We start from the raw sequence: 22152 nt of genomic DNA on the forward strand, positions 1-22152 counted from the left end.
TTGCAGATATCTGAGGCTGACACACTGGTAGAATTACTCAATTGTAAATCTGGCTCCCCCAAGGACCCTTTGCCAGCCAAACAATATAAAAAACTGGCACCCCTGCTCAATCCATTCCTTAACCATATCTGGAACAAATCCATGAGAACGGGCATTTTTCCCGCAAAATGGAAGCATGCGTCCCTAGTCCCCATCCTTAAGAAGCCTGATCTTGACCCAGATAACCCTAGTAACTACAGGCCCATCTCTCTCCTGCCTGCCCCAGCTAAGATTCTGGAAAAACTGGTGCACGCCCAGCTTGCCAATTACATCGAATCCCATGGGCTCCTGCATGACTCAGCACGGCTTTCGGTCGGGCCACAGCACGGAGTCGGCCCTTGTCGAAATGGCTGACTCTGTGAGATGGACGCTGGATCGAGGATCGAGGGCGGTGTTAGTGCTGCTGGATCTCTCAGCAGCATTTGACACCGTCTCTCATAAGATCCTGCTGAGAAGGCTGAGAGACCTGGGTTTCGGCGGTACAGGGTTGAGATGGCTCTCTTCCTACCTGGGTGACCGTACTCAGCAGGTATACACCCCTCCACCGCTAGACCACTAAAATGGGGAGTTCCACAGGGCTCCTCCCTGAGCCCGCTCTTGTTCAATGTTTACTTCTCCCCCTTGGCTAAACTGATTGCGCAAACTGTGATTAAATCCACCTCCTACGCTGATGACATTCAGTTACTCTTCACTTTTGATACCCCCACTGCCTCTGCCTTCGACCCATTGAAAAACTGTCTAAGAGACATCTCTAGCTGGATGGACTCCAATTCCCTCCGACTCAACGTTGGAAAGACAGAGATTCTGTTTAACTCATCATCCCCTCTTGATTCTAATTTATGGTGGCCGGATGATCTCAGCCATGCCCCCACGCCTAAAGACTCGGTGAGAAACCTGGGAGTGCGCTGGGATAATCATCTCAGTTTTAACGCCCAGGTTCAAACAGTAGCAGCATCCTGTTTTGCTAAGATCAAGACAATTAGACGGCTCATTAACTACCTACCGATGGACTGCCGTAAGACTGTGGTACAAGCCCTGATAATATCTCACCTGGACTACGCCAACGCACTATACCTTGGCATCACAGCAGGCCTATGCCACAAGCTACAGACTGTCCAGAATGCTGCTGCTCGGCTGGTGGAGAGAATTCCTGCCAGACATCACATCTCCCCACACCTCCGTAAACTCCACTGGCTCCCCATTTCCAAGAGATGTATTTTTAAGGCCATGACCTTGGCTTTCCGGGCCTCCAAGGGCAAAGGCTCGGCCCATCTGAGAAGCACTCTGAAACCGTATGTCAACATCAGGACATTACGTTCAAATTCCCTACTTCTGCTGGAAACCCCCAGATTTAAACGTACTCGCGCCGGAGGGAAAACATTCGAGGTCTGTGCCACTCTGTGTTGGAATAACCTCCCGGTTGCATTACGAGCCTGCCAAACCGAATTAGCATTCCGAAAGTCCCTGAAAACACATCTCTTCCCCATATAATGCCCCATTGGTGCCTAGCTTCTAAGTTCCATGATTTATCAGCGCCGGGACGCCCCGTTGGGGCAGCTGTTGCGCTTTACAAAATACACAAATAAATAAAAATAAATATGACATTCACGGCAGCCTAGCGTCTTAGTTTACAGAGCGTTTCTGCCCACTAAGCTAGATCTTCAGCAAGTGTTTCGTCATGTTTAGGTTTCTTCATCTGGCCTTCTTCTGCAATCCATCATTCCGTCATATCAGTCATGTTTAGGCGGGCGTGGACTCAACAGTGAATGGCAAGGCGTCTTTTGGCTAGTACAGTTTTTTTTATCAATCGTATTTTTTGTACCTTTTAGCATTACTAGTGGAGAGCAGTCCCAGTATTCGTTGTTTTATTGTTAGTTTTGGGTATCCAAATAAATGTGTTTCTTCTGTCCAGAATTTATAGATTTCTGGATATTACCAAGCCATATGTATAAAATCAGACACATAAATTTCACAGCTGGGGCAGATAGGAGAGTCTCTTTAGTAAATTATACTACATTGACATGGATTCAAGTAGGTCTTGTGCATAAAATTATACTGAACCAGTTTGAATCGGGCATTGCGCAGGACTCTTATAACCCATTGGCATGCTTTTTCCTACTCCCACTTGGTAAGTGTTCCATCTTTATTGAGATCCATTTTTGGTGCCCACGTCAGTTTTCACGGCTCTGTCTTGTCTCAGTGCCCTGCAAAATCATAGCCACCATCCATTTACATTTTTCCAAAACGTTACTGTGATAGTCTTGTGGTTTCTGTCTAAGGAAAGGCGGACCAGATTTCTCTACCAATTTGTGCAATCCTTGCATATTGCAGGAATGGATTTGGCCTTTCCCAAACAGTTCTTAATCCTCCGTAAATGAGACAAATATACCATGTTGGTATAAGTCGCCCAGTGGTTCGCAGCCACCAGCCCACAAATTCTGGTCTGCCATACTTATTTGAAGAGCCAGGTCTTCAGCCTCTTACAGAACTGAAGAAGAGATGAGGCTCCGAGTGTAGTGGGAGATCGTTCCAAGCAATAAAGGCTATGTACGAGAAGACCCTGTGCTTCTGGATCTGTATGAGTGGAATGTGTGAGAGTTAGAGTCCAGCATATTAGAGGTCTCTGGGTGGTAGATGGAAAGAGAGGAGGCTGTTCAGGTAGGCTAGGCATAAGTTGTGTAGTACATTGAATGTGTGAGAGGAGTTTGAACGGAGCGTGTTTGTGTATTTGCAGGCAGTGGAGCTCCTTAAGGTGCGATGTGCACTTCTGCAGGAGGCTGAGGATGAGTTTGGCTGTTGAGCTCTGGGTGGTTTGTAGCCTTCTGGTGAGTTGCTCGGTGATTCTGATGTAGAGAGTGTTCCGGTAGACCATTGTGCTGATGACAAGGGAGTGCGTGATGGCTTTACTGGTGGTACTGGTTAGCCATTTGAAAATCTTCCTCTGCCTCTTCAGGGGATATGGGGACGTTAATGACTTGTGTAGTCAGGACCAGTTTGTCAATGATGAACCCAAGGCTCTTGGAGTGGATGCTGAGTGGTGCGAGTCCAAGGTCAGCCGGTCACCAGGTGGAGTCCCATGGTGAAGTGTTCGTGCTGAAGATCACTACTTCTGTCTTGTCGGTGCTGAGCTTCAGACAGATGAACTTCATCCAGTTGGTAATTACTGTCATGCAGGCAGTGAACATGTTCCTTATGTGGGGGGAGTCTTGTCCAAATGGGTGAGAATGAGATATAGGTCATTTGTGTAGGAGAGAATGTTGATGTCATGTGTGCAAATTTCATTGGCCAGAGGGTTCATGTATACTTTAAATAGGGTTTCAGACTGACGGATTAACCTTGAGACACTCCACAGATGAGTTTGCAGCCTTCGAAAGAGTATGGTGCCATGCTGACAGCTTGAGTTCTGTCTGTCAAAAAGAGAGATCCAGAGAAGATTGGCTTCTTCGATGACAGTCTCATGGAGGAGACTGATGAAGATGGGGTGAGAAACTGTCAAATGCTGCAGAGGATGAGGGCCCACAGTGTCTCCTCTGTTTAGATGTCTCGCACTCATTCCTGATGCATATGGGGGTGTTTCATGATTCTTTAAATTGCTATGTCCCATACTCTATACTCCTGCTCTTCTACATAGTGGAGATGCTATGGTATGTTAGCTCCATCATAAGTAGTGCCTTCAATGTCCTAGAAGAAAATATATACAGCTGTATCACTCAGGTATGGGGAGAGAATGTGGCCTAATGGCTAGAGCAGTCGACCTCAAAGATGGGGAAGCAGGTTCGAGTCTCAGCAGGGATGCTCAACGTCCTGTGATTCTGGGCAAATCACTTAATGTCCCCATGCCTAACATAAAATGAATGTGTCCATCTGCAATGCAACTGGTGCTCATGTAAAGTGCTTTGATACCTTCAGTTCAAGTTTGTGCAATATAAAAAAAATAAAAAAATTACCTTTGGTCTGAGATCGAGATAATTTTTTACATTTCACCAACTGTACAATAAATATTGCTACGGGAATTTCTAATTTTCTGGAGCTCCATGGGATGGTACTGTTGCATTGGGGCTACAGCTGGAAATTGAGAAATTTTACATTATTTCTGGAAGTCACTATAAGATTTAACTTTTGCAACTTGAGTGCACACTCAAAGGGACAAGATAGAGTGGCCTGAGAAATACAACACCTCATACCAACATAGTTTTAGAAATATTTTTCTACAGGTCTGGCAGAACTAACAAGCTCCCCTGAAACTCCTGTGCTTCTTTGCCAATTCTTCTTCCTTGAAAGACTGAAGACTGGAAGATTATTGAACCAAAGGAAGAAAGAGGGACTCCTTTGTCACCTTGCCAGCCCAGTAACCTCTATCTACATTGCTGGGGTACAATCAACTAGTGGTATGGATGTGCCAACTGGTAAGAAGGTGTTTCCTTAGGGGGTTGGGGTTCAAGGAACTGAATTTGCATCCTTGGTTGTGATTTTTGTTGTTATCGTTAATTAGGATGTTGGTTTAATTGTTTGAAAATGAAGATTCCATAGATATTATTGTACTGCTGATAAATGTACGAGCAACTCGTTCTTACGAGTAATGAGCCTGTGTATGCTCACTGGAAGTGTTCTTAACAGTATCAGTGATATTCTGACCATACCTTTTGGAAATGTACTTATACTTGATGTACTTGAACGCAGTATTTAATAAAAAGAAGTTTAAAAAAAAAAAAGAAGTTGTTTCCAAACAAGCACACCCAATACCAACTGGAAGTCAGACAGAGATCGTAATCATTGAACACAGATTTACATGGACCAGTCATTAGTGGAGGTTGAGACGATGCATCTATATTGGAAAGGGGGTAAGCTTACAGCTGAGTTAACTTTGTGTTTAAGATGCCACTGTCTCTATAGTTTGTCTTTTAAACAGATCATTTTAGGTTGTGAAAAGGGATTGAGACCTTTTCCTGAATCGAATTTAAGTCCACCAGGGCTTTAGATGTGCCAGGTCCCTTCTGGTCTCAGACCTGGTGGCAACTTAAAACATTGTCGTTTAGTCAAAGGAGAAAGAAAGAAGCAGAGATTAATTTGGCTACCATTGGATATAGTCAAAAATCAAAGAGGAATGAACCACACATCCTGTTCTTAACAGGGTCTAGAGTTCTTGTATCGTGAAGACCCTCAGGCACATTAAGCATACGGTGTGGTATATCTTGATTCTCTGCTCTGTTGTTTAAGTGAGTAGTGTTATCATTGGGTATTTTATCACTTGAGTGCTCGGTTCTCCAAGTGGTCTCCTTATCCTCCACCAGGAGGTAGACTGTCTGGTTTTGCAACAGTTGTGAAAAGTAAGTGCAAAGGTGTGTTGTGAAGAGTGAGGTTAAAATTGCCCCTGTCCTCAGTTACATCTTTTATTTACCAAGGATGGGGCAAGGTTAAAAAGGTGGATTGATGGGGCTGTAGTGAAAGTGTCAATGTCCTACTGCGCCTGATTGTACATCGTAATAGGTCGATATGTTTCGGCCCTTGGTAGCCCTCATGGGTCTGTGGGCCTTCTTCATGACCAAATCGAAGCAAGCTACATTAGAGGTAGCTTATGGAGGGTAGGCAAATGGACTCACCCTGCTTCCTCACTGAGACCATCTTCTCATCTTCATGTATGGGTTATAGAAGATACTACTGTCTAGAACTGGGTGAGATAAAAGACACAATAGACAAAAAATCATGGATACTTTTTGTACATTACAATACAAGTGCGATACTATTCATTATTTGTAGGAATATTTGATTAATGCTGGAAGATGCAATCATAGGGTTCAGACTATAGCAAGATTGTTGCTACGCGCTTAAGGCACAGGAAATGGAATTATACTAGAGTAATTGTGTGAAAAAAAGCACTGGGAATTAAACATCGATGTGAATATTATCACTGCCCAAATGTGCTCATTTTAGTAATCTAAGGATTGCCATAAAAATGCTTAGTGCACTTTCCTTTATTGGATTAAAAGGTTTTTTTAAGGCACACGGGGTTAATCGATGGGAATCGTATTGCATGTTTTGTTTGGCCTGTCTTTTTACCTAGTGGAATCCCGAGGTGGTGTACGGTACACCAGAAGTGGAATTTGCATTTAATGCTATTCATTCCGTAAAGAACGGTGGCATAGATAAATGATATTCATTAAAGGAATTCCAGCCGCTTAAGCTGTAGTATTGCTTATTCACTGTTGAGCTTTTTTGTGTTTTTTTTACAGTGGTCCATGATGAGCTATCAAGAGTTCCCGTTAATCACAAGCAATGGGAACTCCATTGTGAAAATTGTTTCAGCAATTTTGGCTGCTACATCACTTTTTGCAAATAAAAAGAAAATAAGAGTTTTGAAACATGCAAGTTCATGTTGCATCATGCTATTACACGGATATCTTCAAGTGGGGAGGCATAGCGGATTCGTCCTAAAAGAAATCAACATTGACTTTTCTTGTGATAAAGCCAAAAAGAGATGTTTTACACTGCAAATAAAACATTTGGGCAAAGGAACCGTCTTCGCTGATTTCTGAAATGAAAGGAACCCCTAAAAACAACTTGCTAAAATGTATACATGTGAAAGTAAATAAACTGCTCCCTAAACAAGCATTTGCAATGCAATAGGTCTCGCATTTACGGGAGTTTGAGCTATTGGCATTGTAATTGACAATGCGTTTTATTTATGTTTTACAAACAAAAACATAAATAAGAGGCATTGTCATTTACAGTGCCAATAGCTCAAACTTGCGTAATTGCGAGACCTATTGCATTGCAAATGCTTGTTAATTTGGAGTCTACCTTTCAGCTGAACATGCTTTCCGAGTATTTACATAAAAGACAGAGTGCTTCACAGTTAACCTCCCCCATGACCCTCCAGCTGGTCCGACATAATTGCCAGGCCTACTTTGGGGTTCCAGTTCGGCCCTGTTGTTGAGTATCCTACCCAGGGCTTTAAGTGGGATAAAAAAAAAATGGGTGGGGGTGGGGGGCGGTGTTGCGCGGGGTCTATATGACTTGTATTTTGCTGTCTCTTTTGTCATTGCATCCAGGCATAATGATACAGCAAGTAACATGATACCTACAGCAAGTTAGGACTATTGGCTTTGTCAATCGTTGTTAGTTGCATAAGATAAATTAGCAGTAACCGTGGCTTGTATATAATATTGAAAAAGCATCCACTTGAAGCTCTAGTGACACCACGACAATGTTACTGCTCCTGAGTTTCAAAAAGAGACAACAATATAATCATGCAGTGGCTGAACTCGACAGATTAAGAAATATATCCCAAATTATATATAACAGTCGGTAGACGCATGCCTCTACAGTGTTCTCTTATATCTTGAAACCAGAATTGGTCAAGTTCGTATCCTTTCAAAGTTCCCTTTTCAAACTATCATTATCAACGCCAAGTCTGGCCCTGGCACGGTAGTGCAATTTGTGTTTAGTATTAATAAAATTTGACACTTCAGACAGCAGTTTCAGCAGAGAGGACAAAGAAGGAATGGGCATGGAATCCAAATACAGAAACTTCTCTATCAAGGGGAAACATCACTGCCAAAGTTCAGAGCTTGTGAAAAAGCGACCAGCGAAATCACTTGATAGTTAATGTCCGGGGGTGGGGGGGGGGCTGAATCTTTAAACAGTTGGCAGAGTGGCGCTGATTTCGGGGGTGGGGGGCTAAATCTAGGCAGAGTGGAGCTGCGGGGGTTCTTAGAAGGGGTGAACCAACAGCGAGGCCTCATTAACATGCAAATGGTCTTTTTAAAGACCTGTGAAGTGCTCAGGCGCGGCTTTGTGTCTGCCCAGGAAGCGGTCTCATCCCGGGCTGCCACACACGACGTGGGGGGGGGGGGGCTGAAGCCATTTGAGTTCAATGGGTGATGCGCGCCTGATCACAGGTAAATGCGGGAGAGAACGGGGTTGTTGAGCAGGGCCGGGCTGGCTTGCCCGGGCATCGGGCATTTCCTGTAGCAAAAGTGCTTCACAGTTAACCTCCCCCATGACCCTCCAGCTGGTCCGACATAATTGCCAGGCCTACTTCGGGTTTCCAGTTTGGCCCTGTTGTTGAGTATCCTACCCAGGGCTTTAAGTGGGATAAAAAAAAATGGGTGGGGGGCGGTGTTGCGCGGGGTCTATACGACTTGTATTTTGCTGTCTCTTTTGTCATTGCATCCAGGCATAATGATACAGCAAGTAACATGATACCTACAACAAGTTAGGACTATTGGCTTTGTCAATCGTTGTTAGTTGCATAAGATAAATTAGCAGTAACTGTGGCTTGTATATAATATTGAAAAAGCATCCACTATCACTAGGAGGCCGCTCAGAGGGACAACGTGGTCTCGGTCGCCTGTAGCTCAATGCAAAAGGCACGTTAAAATTACATATGATGGAGCCATCTCAAAACGAGGAGTGAAGGGCGAAACCATGCATTGTACATGATAAGCACGTGTGGAATTCAGACACCACAGCTTGAATGCAGACAGTGGGTGACCTTTCCTAACTGTGCCTCAATCCTAGTAAAAACTAGGCAAATAATTTTGCACATACACATTTCACAACTGTCCCAAGTAATACAGATTATTATACAAAATAAAGTAGATGAACAGAAATAGAGACTAATCAAACAAAATAAAAAAAAACAGAATTTACATTCTTTGGCGGATGGCCCCGCCCCCAGGGCCTATCAGGAAGCTACAGCTTGGTTTCAATGGGTGGGTGAGAGCGCGTCACAATGGTAACGAGGACAGCCCCAGAAACAGGCTTTGCTGCTGGAACACAAGGACAAACATCTAAAGATAAGCATCGCGATCACGATAAAACATCAAAGCGGCCGCGAAAGTGAAAGACAACGAGTGCTTTCAGGCTGCCAAATGGTGCGCGCGCCCGGCACACATGCACAGTAGTTGGCGGCCTGAAAGCACTCGTTTGCACTTCCAAAAGTGCTTACTATAAGTCTCGCCAGAGCAGCGCTAAAGCGCTGTCTCAGGCGAGACCTAAAAACGGCAGATATGCAGATTACAGGACTGTAGTTTCTGATTGAAATAGATGCAGCCCCTCCAGCATTAATAGGAATGTGGTCACGAGGATAGCCTAGGTACCGAGGCCTCCACCCGAACGCCCACCATGCTCCAGTCCTCACCGGCATAGTAATTTTTGGCAGTTTTTTTTTGGGCGGGGCAGAGGAAGTGCCAGGTCCGAAGGGTCTGGTCATTGTTTGGAAGAGAACTAGAGCGTTAGTGTAGGAAAGTAGGATCTGCTTCTTATGGTTACCCCCACTTTTTTCTTTTTGCTCCCTCTGTTTTGACTAGTCTGGCTGGGATCCTGCTATTCAGGACCCCAGCCTATCTGCTTTCTCCTCTAAATTGATCTGTATGTACCTTGGTACAACTCCGGATTGAATACTGGGGTGCCCTTATCAGTCCCTTGTATATGGTACCCATGCACCCAGGGCATAGGTACCCCAGAGGCCTTCCATGGGCTGAAGCATGTATTATGCCACCCATGAGAGGCCAGGCAAAATGGAACCTCAGGTCTGCTACTGCAGCCTGTGTAAGCTGGTGCTTGCACTACTTAAGAGAGATATAGGTTCACTATATCTATATATATCACTACACTTAAAACATTAAAAGCAACGCCTATAGCAGGCCTTAACAATCATGGAGGCAGGGTGCTGGGTCTTACAAGAGAAGGTGCTCCTGCATGAGTGGGGCCCCTCTGCAGTCTTAGGAGACCATTCTCCTGGGCTGTACGTGATACTGCCACACATAGGTAGAGGTGCATTATAACCTCACGGTAAATGCTATCTCGAAAACAACTGCAACGAAGTATGTCATGTTTGGTGTCAAACACCTTGAAATTATACCTTCACACCAGTAACTGCACGAGGGGCACATTTGGTGTCCCTATGCATAGTCCAGCTCACACCAATTCTCGGAGCCATTTGCTCCTGCTCTGGCGCAAAACTGGACAAAGGACATGGGTGTAGCCACCTGTCAGGATCTGTCAGCAGCACAAAACAAGTAATGCCACTAACCTTTTAATTCCACCAGCGGGGACGAAGGATTGCAGAGAAGCCCCCCTACTCTCCTAAGCGCAACCTCCCATAGAGTAATAACACACTGCTATGCAAGGGAACACTCCAGGGAAAAGGGAAGTGGATAAAATAACAAACGATGCTGCTAGGATGGTGTCTTCTTACGCCTAGGTCTGGTCTAGGATCTTGGTATGTGTTCAGAAGCCACCCCACAGGTAAGTACTGCATGCGAAAGAAAAGAGAGCTGTGTAAGAGGCAGCACAGGGAGTAGCATATACACCACTAATCTAGAACACACAAGTGTTTTGCATACTCACAAACACTTATTCAGCAATACACAAAAAGCGAAACATGAAACGATAATCCTGTTGAGACACCGCATAAATCAGAGAGACAGTGAGGAGCGGGAATAGAGGATAGTCTCAGATTCAAAGAAGGCACTTGGTTGATTAGAAACAAAAGTCACGAACAGTTTACAGTGCTAATGCCAAAGTTTGCGCACTTCTGCAATGCTATCGCAATCCTGAAGAAAGTATATTTATCCTTTAAGGCCTTTGGTGAAACTACAGATGATAGAAGCACAGGCTTTTCAAATCACAGCGATAACTGTACTCATTCCGCTGTTGCATACACAACGTAGTGAGCATGGCGAAAACCGCCCACGCCCTCCCCCTGTAACAAACAGCGGTGCCAGGCTGCAATGAACAAAGTCACGTATGTGGAAGGAGCGCTCCTGCGCTTTCCTCCCGGCTTCAGATTTACGCTACCTTACACTGGGGTTCTTTGCTTGCAGGGAAGGGCGAGGAACACCTGGGAGGTCTTCTTCTCCGTTGGGTGCAGAATAGCCAGCCAACAGCGTCTCCGCTTCTGAGAGGCAGCAACGAGAAACCCTTCTGTGTATGAGGACGCCTAATCCGGAATTGTCAAGCCCTGATTTGAGGAAGGGGAGGGGCTTTATAGTACCGGACTTCCAGGCGGTGCCTGATCATGCGTCCCAAGGGATTCTGGGACTTGTAGTTTACTGGGCGCCGACTGCTGGATAATGGCGCCATTCTCCCACCGGACATAGCATCATGCACACAGGGGAAGGGAGTCCTATGTGTGGATGCAATTAACCCCTTCACCCTCAGCCCCCGCTGAGTGATCACGACAGAACCCCCTCTCAAGGAACAACAGCTCGGCGGTCGCCCAGGCTTACCCGGAAACAGGGTGTGAAAGCATTCCAACAGTAGGGGACAGTGGAGGTTGTTTATGGGTTCCCAGGTTCTGTCTTCAACCCCAAACCCCTTCCAATCTACCAGATACTGCACCCGCCCTCTCACTAGTCGGGAGTCCAAAAGCTCCCGCACCTCCTATTCCTCCTGACCATCTAATTCCAAGGGCTGGGGTCTCGCTAGTAATCTCGTGCTTACTGGACAGGGACGGAGTAGAGACACGTGAAAGACTGGGTGTATGTGCCATGACCGGGGCAAGGACAACTTCATGGCAACGGGGTTGATTACTTTCTCCACACTATAGGGGCCTACGTACTTTGGTTTCAGATTGTCTACCCCCTTGAGATGTAGATTTTTGGTGGCCAACCACACCTTATCACCCACATGGTAGTCGGGTTCCGGAGCCCGCTTCCTATCAGCAAACTGTTTCTGCGTTTCCTGGGCTGTAGCCCAATGATGTTTGGCGTCGACTAACACCGCTCTGAGATGGGCATGGTGTTCTTGTATGGAAGGGTGATTGGAATCTATAGGCTATTCGAAAGGAAGCATGTTCGGATGGTGCCCATACAGGCAGAAGAAAGGGGAGCAGCCCAATGTAGAATGTTCTGCATTATTATAGGCAAATTCCACCATCCAGATTAATGTGTACCAGTCTATGGCATTCTGCAGGGTTAAGCAGCGTAAGTACTGTTCCAACGTCTGGTTGAGACGTTCTATCTTTCCATCCGTCTGAGGGTGAGAACTGGTGGACAGCCTGGTTTCCACCCTCATGGTGTCACAAAGCGCTCTCCAAAATTGTAAGGTAAAGAAGAGGTGGGCAGATGTTTCAATGGAATAAAGTGCCCCATCTTCGTCAGGTGGTCTATCACAACTAGGACAGTGGTATACCCGTCACTGGGGGGCATTTCCACGATGAAATCCATTGACACAGTGTGACAAGGGCGAGGGGGAATGGGTAATGGACGTAACAACCCTATGGGTCTCGTGTGACTGGATTTCCCTTGTGCACATACAGCACAGTTCTTCAGGTGCTCCCTTGCATCTTTTTGTAACGTAGGCCACCAGAACAAACGCTCAATGCAAGAAAAGGTTTTGTATTCTCCTAGATGCCCTCCTAACGTTGAATCATGAGCCCAAGCCAGTACTTGTAGTTGCAAGGCAGTAACTGGTAAATCTAAAGCATGACAATGGTACAGTAGATTCCCATTTTCTGTTCGGTGTTCAGGGTCTTCTTGTTTCCAGGCCAGAATATCCATGTCTGCCGAGGACACCTTTACGTCCTCTATGAAGTCTTGTGATGTAATCAATGCGAGGGCCTTGCAGTGGAATACGGTTTCGGGGAGGATTGAGGGCAGTTCAGGAATACCTTCCTGTAGGTTTCCTTTCGGTCCTTCGGTACGGGAGAGGGTATCTGCTTTTCCATTTTGAGGACCAGGTTGATACTTTATAATGAAATCGAAATCAGAGAAAAAGAGGGACCATCGCAGTTGACCTGGCGTCAAGGCGCTGGCAGTTTTTAGGAATAACAGATTGCGGTGGTCTGTATATATCTCAACAGTGTGATGCGCTCCTAGTAAATAATGCCTCCACTCCTCGCAGGCCCCTTTTATAGCTAGCAACTCTTTGTCGGGGATGGAGTAGTTTACTTCGAAGGGGTGAGTTTCTTGGAGAAATAAGCCACAGGATGTAGCTGTCCTGTGTCCGGATGCCGTTGCGACAAAACTCCCCCTATGGCATACTGAGAGGCATCCGTCTCGACGACAAAGGCCAGTTGTATGTCAGGATGTCGCAAGATGGGAGCCTGAGTGAAACGTTATTTCAGGGTTTGGAACGACCGGTGTGCTTCACCGCTCCACACAAAGAGAGCATTCTTTCTCAGCAAGCTGGTTATAGGATGTATGATCTTGGAGAAATCTTTGATGAAGCACTGGTAGAAGTTAGCAAAACCCAGGAAACTTTGTACAGATTAAATGTTATGAGGAGCCTTCCACTGCGTGATTGCTTCAACCTTGCCAGTATCCATCTGGAATCCTTGTGCGTTTATTACATAGCCCAGGAAGCTGACTTCTATGACATGGAAGAGGCATTTCTCCAATTTAGCGTATAATGAATGTTGTCGGAGTCTGTTCCGCACTGGTTTCACATGGGTAACATGTTCTTGGGGGGTCGATGAATAGATAAGAATGTCATTGATATAGACAATACAGAACTTCTCCAGGAAACCACGAAGTATCTCGTCCATAAAATATTGGAAAGCGACAGAGGCGTTGCACAGCCCGAAGGGCATCACTTGGTATTCGTATAATCCGAATTTAGTTCGGAAAGCTGTCATCCTCTCATCGCCACTTTTTACTCTTACCAAATGGTAAGCTCCCCTCAAATCTAATTTAGCGAAGAGCCAAGCACGCTTAAGCTGGTCCAGAAGTACAGGTATGAGCAGCAGAGGGTACCGTTTTTGTTGCCTTGAGCCTCTATCCCGTGTAGTAGGGTCTATGCCCTCACCAAGCCTGAGACACGGTATCTGAAAGACTACCTGGAAGAAAACCTTGCTTCCGGCTTTATCAGGCATTCCTCATCCCCAGCCTCTTCCCCTCTCTTCTTCATTCCCAAGAAGGATTGAGACAATCTTAGGACATGCATAGACTACAGAGCCATCAATAGGGTTACCATAAAAAAAGGTACCCTCTGGAGGTCCAGGCTGTGCTGCTGATGCACATGCAGGTAGGCGCAGGGCAGGGTTTGGTACATTGATTTGGCAGCACAGCAGCTGCTTTATTTACAAGATCAGAAGAAAGCATGCAGGCATCGTGTTGTAGATTGATTCATTTTTTTAAATATTTTGCTTCATGAAGAATAATGGTTGTTTTTACAACCGAAGAGCTGTTTCTCTTTCTTAAGCAAAGAACTAGTTCAATTCTCTGAACAGCAAAAATTAAAACTATATTCATTTTTTATGTGATAACAGATTCCGTTCTCTGTAGCACATTCATAAATGAAAAACACAAACAACTGTTATTAAAATTATTGAAGGCATGGAGGCCTTGCTCATGACTATGATTAATTTTTTACAAGTGAAATTTGGAGAGTTGTGTATAAACAGTGAAGTAATATTTGGGGAATAGTTATTGCTACAAAGAAAAAAGGTCAGATGGGCAGGATAACTTGGATATGGATGGTGACGCTCCACAAGATGAGCCAGGGGTGTCCAATACCCATTATCCTGCTTTTGTCCAGGAGGAGTCTGAAGACCCCTTACTGGATAATTCTAGTCCCCCAGGGAATATTTCTAGTGACACAGAGGGAGGCCCTAGAGGTAGGACCCTTTTATTCCTCCTGGGACAGTACAAAGGGTTCAGGGGAAGTCCAGGTCCTTCTCAGTTAATTCAACCTCCTCTGCCACTTCAATAGGGACCTCCATCCCTAGCAAGAGGGAGGATTCTTTAGAAAGGGAATACCACCTGCTCATACTTGAGAGAGCCACGCTCAGAATCAAGAAAGAACAGTTGGCCCTAGATAAATAAATCCTAGAAGTCCAGAGGGTTAGGAAAAAATTCAGATTATAATCCAATGGTGGCAGCACTAGTGAACCTATATTCAGGGAACATTCAGTTGTCACTAGGAACTTGAGAAGGATAGTCCCTCCTTACCAGGAGGATGATGACATCCATAAGTGGATTACCGCTTTAGAGAGGTCTTGTAAAGTTCAGAAGGTTCCTCATTGGCAGTGGACAGCTATCCTGTGGCTGTCCATTGCTAACAAAGGTAGAGACAAACTCTTGACTGTAAAGGAAGATGATGCAGACAGTTACAAAGTCTTGAAGAGTGCACTCATAGATGGGTTTGGGTTAACCACTGAGCAATACAGGGTTAAGTTTAGGGATGCACAGAAGGCACTCGCTGAAGGCTGGGTAGATTTTGTAGATAGTACTATTAAGGCTCTGGAAGGCTGGTTTTCATGTAAGTAATAGGCATGATTATGAAGGACTGTACAATTTACTTGGGAGGGAGCACATCCTTAATAACTGTCAAAATCAGCAACTGCACCAGTACCTGGTGGACTCGGATCTGACCTCTCCCCAAGAGTTGGGAAAGAAGGCAGACAAGTGAGTCCACACCAGGGTGAAACAAAAGTCTTATGGTGGTGGTGACCAGAAGAAGCAAGATTCTTCTAAGGCGTGAGAGAAAGATGGGGAGAAATCTAAAGAAAAGATAGTCATCTGAAGGTCCCCAAAATCTTTCCTCTGGAGGTGGGGTCCCAATCCTCTTCCTCCTCTAACAAGAAACCTTGGTGCTATTTGTGTAAGAAAAACGTCCATAGGGCAAAGGATGCCAATTTTGCTAAGTCTAGCACCAATACTGCTACTACTACTAAACCTCCTAGTGCCCCTAGAAATAGCATTTGTAGTTGGAGAGGCCCCAAGAGTTTAGCTGGGTTAACCTTGGATACTGAAGTGTGTTCTGGCCTAGTTAGGGCATCCACTCAGGCTGTTTTAGTCTTTGTTGGTGGTACTGAGCTTGCCCCCCTTAGTGTGTGTCCTGAGCAGATTCTACTTGGTCAGATTTACCAAGTGACCAATGCTAGCAATGTCAGGACAGATCATTCCATGGCAGTTGTCAATCTCAGCTGGGGAAGGGTAAAAGGTCCAAAAAGAGTTGTGGTATCCTCATACCTACTTGTGGACTGTCTACTGGGCACTGATTTTGAAACTTCAGCCTGTTCTGAAGTGGAGTTCAGGACTCATTCAGAAATTGTGGGAATTTCAGCCAGTGTCTTTGCTGTCACTAGGGCTCAGCCAAGAAGTTAGGCTCTGAGGGAACCCTAGATCCTAAACAAAATCGACCAGCCAGCTCCCAAGAGAAGGAGCAGGAAGGGTAAATATGTACCCTCCTCTCAGACTCCCAGTGATATCAGCCTCCTGAGGGAGATGATCTCAGTACCTGTGAAGGAACAGTTCCAGAGGAGCTTGGACCTGACAAGGCAGAACTACTGGGGGCAGGGGGGCCTTCCAGTGAAGACATCAGCCTGGAGCAGAAGGCCTGCCCCTCTCTTGAACAACTCAGACAGCAAGCTGCTGCTGAGGAAGCAGGGAATGTCAGTGGGTCCCACAGGACTTATTGGGAAGATGGAAACCTGTTTTCTGAAAGTAGAGAACCCAAGCCTGGTGCCACCGGGCGGTTGGTCATACCTGATGAAGTTCAGGTGATTCCTACTGACCCTGGCATACGACATCGCCCTTGCAAAACATCTTAAAGCAAGACTTGGGACAGGCTTGTCCCCCATTTTCACTGGCCCTACATGTCTGAAGACACCAAGGAGTGTTTTATCACTCCTGTGCCACTTGCCAAGCCACTGGTAAGTCAGGCGGCACTGCAAAGGCCCCCCTTAATCCCACCACAAGTGGTTGGGGTTCCCTTTGAGAGGGTAGGGATAGACATAGGTTCCTTAATCCCTCCAACAGCATTTGGACATAGTTTTATCTTAGTAGTGGTGGACCATGCCACTAGATATCCAGAGTCTATTCTCTCTAGTACTACTACTGCTCCTGTAGTGGCCAGGGCCTTCCTGGGAATCTTATCCAGAGATGGGTTCCCTAAGGAGGTCTCTAAGGAGGTCTTGTCAGACAGCAGTACTAACTTTATGTCTATCTACCTCACTGCTATGTGGAAAGAGTGTGGTGTTAACTATAAGTTTACCACACCCTACCATCCACAGGGCAATGGGCTTGTTGAAAGGTTCAACAAGACCCTCAACGGTAGGATCCTTGGACTCCCAGAAAAGATGAGGCTAAAATGGGCTGTCTTACTACCTTGCCTTCTCTTTTCCTACAGAGAGGTTCCTCAGACAATGGTGGGCTACATCCCATTTGAACCTGTTTGGACATCCAGCCAGGGGTCCATTATGTCTAGTCAAAGAAGGATGGGAGCAATCTCTCAAGCCTTATAAACAGGACATAATAGACTATGTACTCAGCCTGCGTTCTTGCATCGCTGAGTACATGAAGAAGGCCAGCAGACATTTTGAGGCCAGCCAGGAGCTTTAAAAAGCTTGGCATGACCAACAGGCTGTACTAGCAAGTTACCAGCCGGGACAGAAAGTGTGGGTGTTAGAGCCTGTGGCCGCAGCAGCTCTCCAAGACAAGTGGAGTGTTCCCCACACTATATGGAAAAGAAAGGTGCGGTCACCTACTTAGTTGACCTAGGTACTCCAAGAAGCCCTTACAGGGGACTTCATGTGAATCACTTGAAACCTTTTGTTGACAGGGCTGATATGAGCTTGCTCATGGCCACTGATGAGAGACAGGATGAAGAGAGTGACCCTTTCCCTGATCTCCTCTCTCAGGACCATGTTGATGGATCAGTTGAAGGAGTATTCTTGGCAGACAGCCTCACTGATCAACAGCAAGTTGATTGCAGACAGGTTGCCAATCAGTTTCCTGGTCTCTTTTCTCTGACACCCAGTCAAACCACCTGGTATATCCATGAAGTAGACACAGGTGACAGCCTGCCTGTGAAGAGCAAAATTTACAGATAGCCTGACCATGTCAGAAATTGCATCAGGACAGAGGTCCAAAAGATGCTGGAGTTGGGGGTCATTGAGCCTTCAGATAGCCCTTGAGCTAGTCCTATAGTCCTTGTACCAAAACCTTACACCCAGGATGGTAAGAGAGAGATAAGGTGTTGTGCTGACTATAGAGGCCTTAATGCAGTCTCTAGGACTGATGCCCATCCAATTCCAAGGACAAATTAACCGAATGATAAGTTGGCCTCTGTCAAATGTCTCAGTACATTTGACCTGACTGCTGATTATTGGCAAATAAGATTCTATGAGAATGCCAAACCAAAAACAGCATTTCCATCCCCCAGAGGGCATTATCAATTTCTTGTAATGCGTTTTGGTTTATAAAATATACCTGCCACATTTCAGAGGCTGATAAAGACAGTCTTAACAGGTCTGGAAGCCTATAGTGCAGCATATCTAGATGATATAGCTATCTTTAGCTCCATCCGGGAGGATCACCTGGTCCACCTCAGAAATGTACTTGAGGCCCTTCAGAAGGCAGGCCTTACTATCAAGGCCACAAAGTGCCAGACAGGGCAGAGTAAGGTTGTGTACTTGGGCCACCTTGTAGGTGGAGGCCAAGTTCAACCATTGAAGAGCAAAATTCAGACCATCATGGACTGGATTGCTCCCACTTCCCAGACTCAGGACAGAGCTTTCTGGGGCCTAACTGGGTGCTGCAGGAGGTTTGTTAAGGGCTATGGATCCATAGTGACACCCTTTAATGATCTCACCTCCAAAAGGAGGCCTAAGAAGGTTCAGTGGACAGTTAGCTGTCAGAAGGCGTTTGATGTCCTGAAGCAAGCCATGTGCTCTACTCCCATTCTGCAAAGTACTGACTCTCCAAACCATTCATTGTCCAGACAGATGCTTCTGAGATAGGGATATATGCAGTATTATCACAGCTTAATGCTGAGGGCCAGGATCAACCAGTAGCTTTTATAAGCAGAAGGTTGATCCCCAGGAAGAAGCATTGGTCAGCTATAGAGAGGGAGGCCTTTGCTGTGGTCTGGATCTTGAAGAAGTTGAGGCAATACCTGTTTTGCTGAGACAGGACAAAGACAGGGGAGTATTCTCTCTGTCCAGCTTCTCCTCTTGGAGGGACCCCTGAGTTGTTCCAACCCTTTCCCTAGGGTTCTTAAAAGCACCCTATGGGTGGGTCCTTAGATTCATCGTGGAACAAGAATCACCTCTGAAACCAAGACACTCTTCGACCGTCTGGACACTTGGACTTTGTTAGACTTTGACTGGAACCAAGACTGCATCAAGGAAGACTCCTGCTGCTCCTGGTCTCGCTGTTCTTCAAGTCTTCTGCGTTGTCTGTGCCTGTGCTTCATCCAGGTTCTCCAGAACGCCTGTGGGCATCAAGGACATCTGAAGTAATCTCCCATGGAGTGAAGGAGTCACTTCCCTTCATCTGCAGGCACCACAACAAAGGTGACCGGCCTGCTGTTTCTGTGGTCCTACAGACTTCCTGAGACCCAGCTACACACTTGGTGATTCTGCAGCTCCCTAGAGGCCTGACCTGTCTTTCTGCAATTTTGAGGACAGTATCTCTCGTTGGAGCTGCTGGGACCAAACCCCTGTGCACAGTGTCGATTTGCCATAGCCAAGGCTTGTTGTCTCTGCTCTCCAGAGATTTCCGGGCTACAAGAAGTTCCAGCCTCGCTGCATCCTCTGCACGCTCATATTTGGTGAGCTGCCTGAAGTCCTCTTGTGACTCCTGTGCCTTCGGCCTGTGGGTCCTCTTGAGTGTCACCTTTGCTTCAGTGGGCTCCCCTGCTTCCCCGGGACTACGCTGACTCTGCTGCACTTGGTGAGTCCTTTGGGCCTTGCTGGTCCCAACAGGTACAACTTTTTGCTTTCTATGGCAGTTGCAGCTACCAATGCTTTTTGGTGCACCCTCCAGACACTGACCACCTGGACACACACCAGATGTGGGACAACTCGTGCACGGCTCCTGGTCTTCCTCAGCATTGCCTGGTCCTCACAGCTGCAGCGCCACGGTCACCATATTTACTCTTGAACCTCCCCACATCGGTGGGCATTGTGCTTCCTGGTCACTACAGAGTGGCATAGATTCTGTCCCCTCTGCTTGCAGGTCTTCCTCTTCAAAAATCCAGTCTTAGATTCCACCTTACACCTTCACCGGCTTCTCCAGAGGCATCTTCTTCGAAGTCTTCCATTGTTGCCTACGACAGGTTCTGACGTCACTTCACCACCATGCACCCGGCTTCCCTGGTGCAGGTAACCTGGTTCCTGGGGCATCCACAGTAGGGGTTGCTCTCCAACCTCCTGTCTTCCAAAGGGTTTCTTCGGGGTGCTCTGGGAAGGGTCCTTCTTCTTTAAAACTGCAACTTGACTTCTCCATTGACTTCCACTCTGAACACATCCTCCGTGGGGTTCCTGGGTACTTAATTGGGGTGGTTTCTTGTGTCTCCGGCTCCTCTGAGTCTTCTGGTCCAAGTCCTGTTCTCCTTTGCAGTTCACATTCCACTTTCCTAGTATTTGGTCTGGAGACCAATGTATATTTGTGCTACTTACCTGATTATTTTGAAGTATGCTTGTGCGTATTGTTGATTTCTCCAGGCAGGAGATATGCCAATGTGTTAGTGACTGTGTTGCATAATAATTAGACTTTTATTTATAGACACTGTGTGGTTCTTTTTCACTTAATCTACACTATTGATTAAATGTCCACCAGCTCGGCCTGGGACGACTCCTGGTGGCCAACTGCACTGGGAACAGCACCAACACCCACCGACCACGCACGCAACCTGGGGTTCATCCTCGATTCTACTCTCTCCATGACAAAGCAAGTCAACGCCGTCTCGTCCTCCTACTTCAACACCATCTGCATGCTCCGCAAGATCTACAGGTGGATCCCCACCGAAACAAGAAAAACGGTCACCCCGGCCCTCAGCAGCAGGCTGGACTACGGACACACCCTCTACGCAGGAGCCTCAGCCAAACTTCTGAAACAACTTCAACGCATACAGAACGCCTCGGCACGCTTGATCCTCGACATCCCGCGCTGCAGCCACATCACACCCCACCTGAGAGACCTGCACTGGCTTCCCGTCAACAAGAGGATCACCTTCAAGCTCCTCACCCACGCACACAAGGCACTCCACAACACCGGACCGGCATACCTCAACAAACGACTCACCTTCTACATCCCCAACCGCCACCAAGACCTGGAACACCCTCTCCATCCTCCTACGGCAGACCCAGGACCTGCTAACCTTCAGGAGACTACTAAAGACCTGGCTACTCGAGCAGTCGCAGCATTCCCCCCCCCCCCCGCCTTGAGACCCTCACGGGTGAGTAGTGTGCTCTACAAATGCTCTGATTGATTGAATGTGGTAAAACAAACTGTTTTACACTCCCTCAAGATAAGCCTGAAGGCTGCTGTCCATAGCTACCACTTTGTGAGTTTTCTATGGTTATCAAAGACCACTAAAATCACCATAAGTGTTGCCTGGATTAGTGCAAGGTGCATCGCTCCTGAGGGTGTGCACCATATACTAAGCCAGCCTCCTACAACCACCAACACCAGTTCTCCATTATACTTCTCCCACCAGGGAAAAAGACCTCACATAGGTTAAGCAGGTTTATCATGAGTACATTTGAGCGCATTACACTATTTATCAAATAAGATTTTGCATTGCAGTTGTGCCAAAAAAGTGATGCAAGACCTAGGCATCTACTTCTACATTTAGTTATTAAAATGCTGCCAGAATGAAATTGGCACCAAGGAGAAAAGTGGCAGTATATCTGTTCTGCCTAATTGGTTGCAAAATCTGCATTTTAAAATATCTTAAGGAGTTAAGGCACCTGCTGCATAGATCTTTATGTACCCAGTAAATAATAATAATGGTAAAATAACTCTGGTGGTTAATACACTTGCTGAAGAGACAGGTGTTTAGTCTAGTCCCGGTTTCAAATTAAAGTAGCATAGGAGGTTAATATGTTGCCCCCAAATCACATCATGTGACACACAGATGACAGATTTTTATTTTATGTAGATGGGTAAATGGGTTACTGCTTTTAACATAGAGATCCTTTAGCTACTTGCTGTTCATAAATTGTAATCCTTCTCATATAGCACAGCAAATTATAAAGGAAAGAACATGTGACTCCTACACCTTGTAACCCTCACTATCTTATGTAAGACATCCTGTAAATTGATTTACACACATATGGTTTATTGTCAATGTATAATGTGTATATGTGATGTAAAGTGTTCCGACACCCTGGATTGGGTTGAGTAGCGCTATAAAATAAATAAGACAAACTAGTGG

At 46.1% G+C, this 22152-nt stretch overlaps 1 protein-coding gene across 1 annotated transcript in view; it reads right to left on the bottom strand.

Annotated features, from left to right (window-relative positions):
* UQCC2 (ubiquinol-cytochrome c reductase complex assembly factor 2) overlaps window positions 1–10998 on the bottom strand; it is a gene marked incomplete at its 5' end in the record, with an annotated part of 97870 nt that extends 86872 nt beyond the window's left edge. Inside the window, one exon of the mRNA XM_085647150.1 lies at window positions 10843–10998. Coding sequence (XP_085503276.1) covers window positions 10843–10998 — 156 coding nt within the window. The remainder of the gene's footprint in view (window positions 1–10842) is intronic.
* Window positions 10999–22152: the final 11154 nt, after the last annotated feature.

The sequence above is a fragment of the Triturus cristatus genome, chromosome 1_1 (genome assembly GCF_964204655.1).
Source record: "Triturus cristatus chromosome 1_1, aTriCri1.1, whole genome shotgun sequence".
Lineage (NCBI taxonomy): Eukaryota > Metazoa > Chordata > Amphibia > Caudata > Salamandridae > Triturus > Triturus cristatus.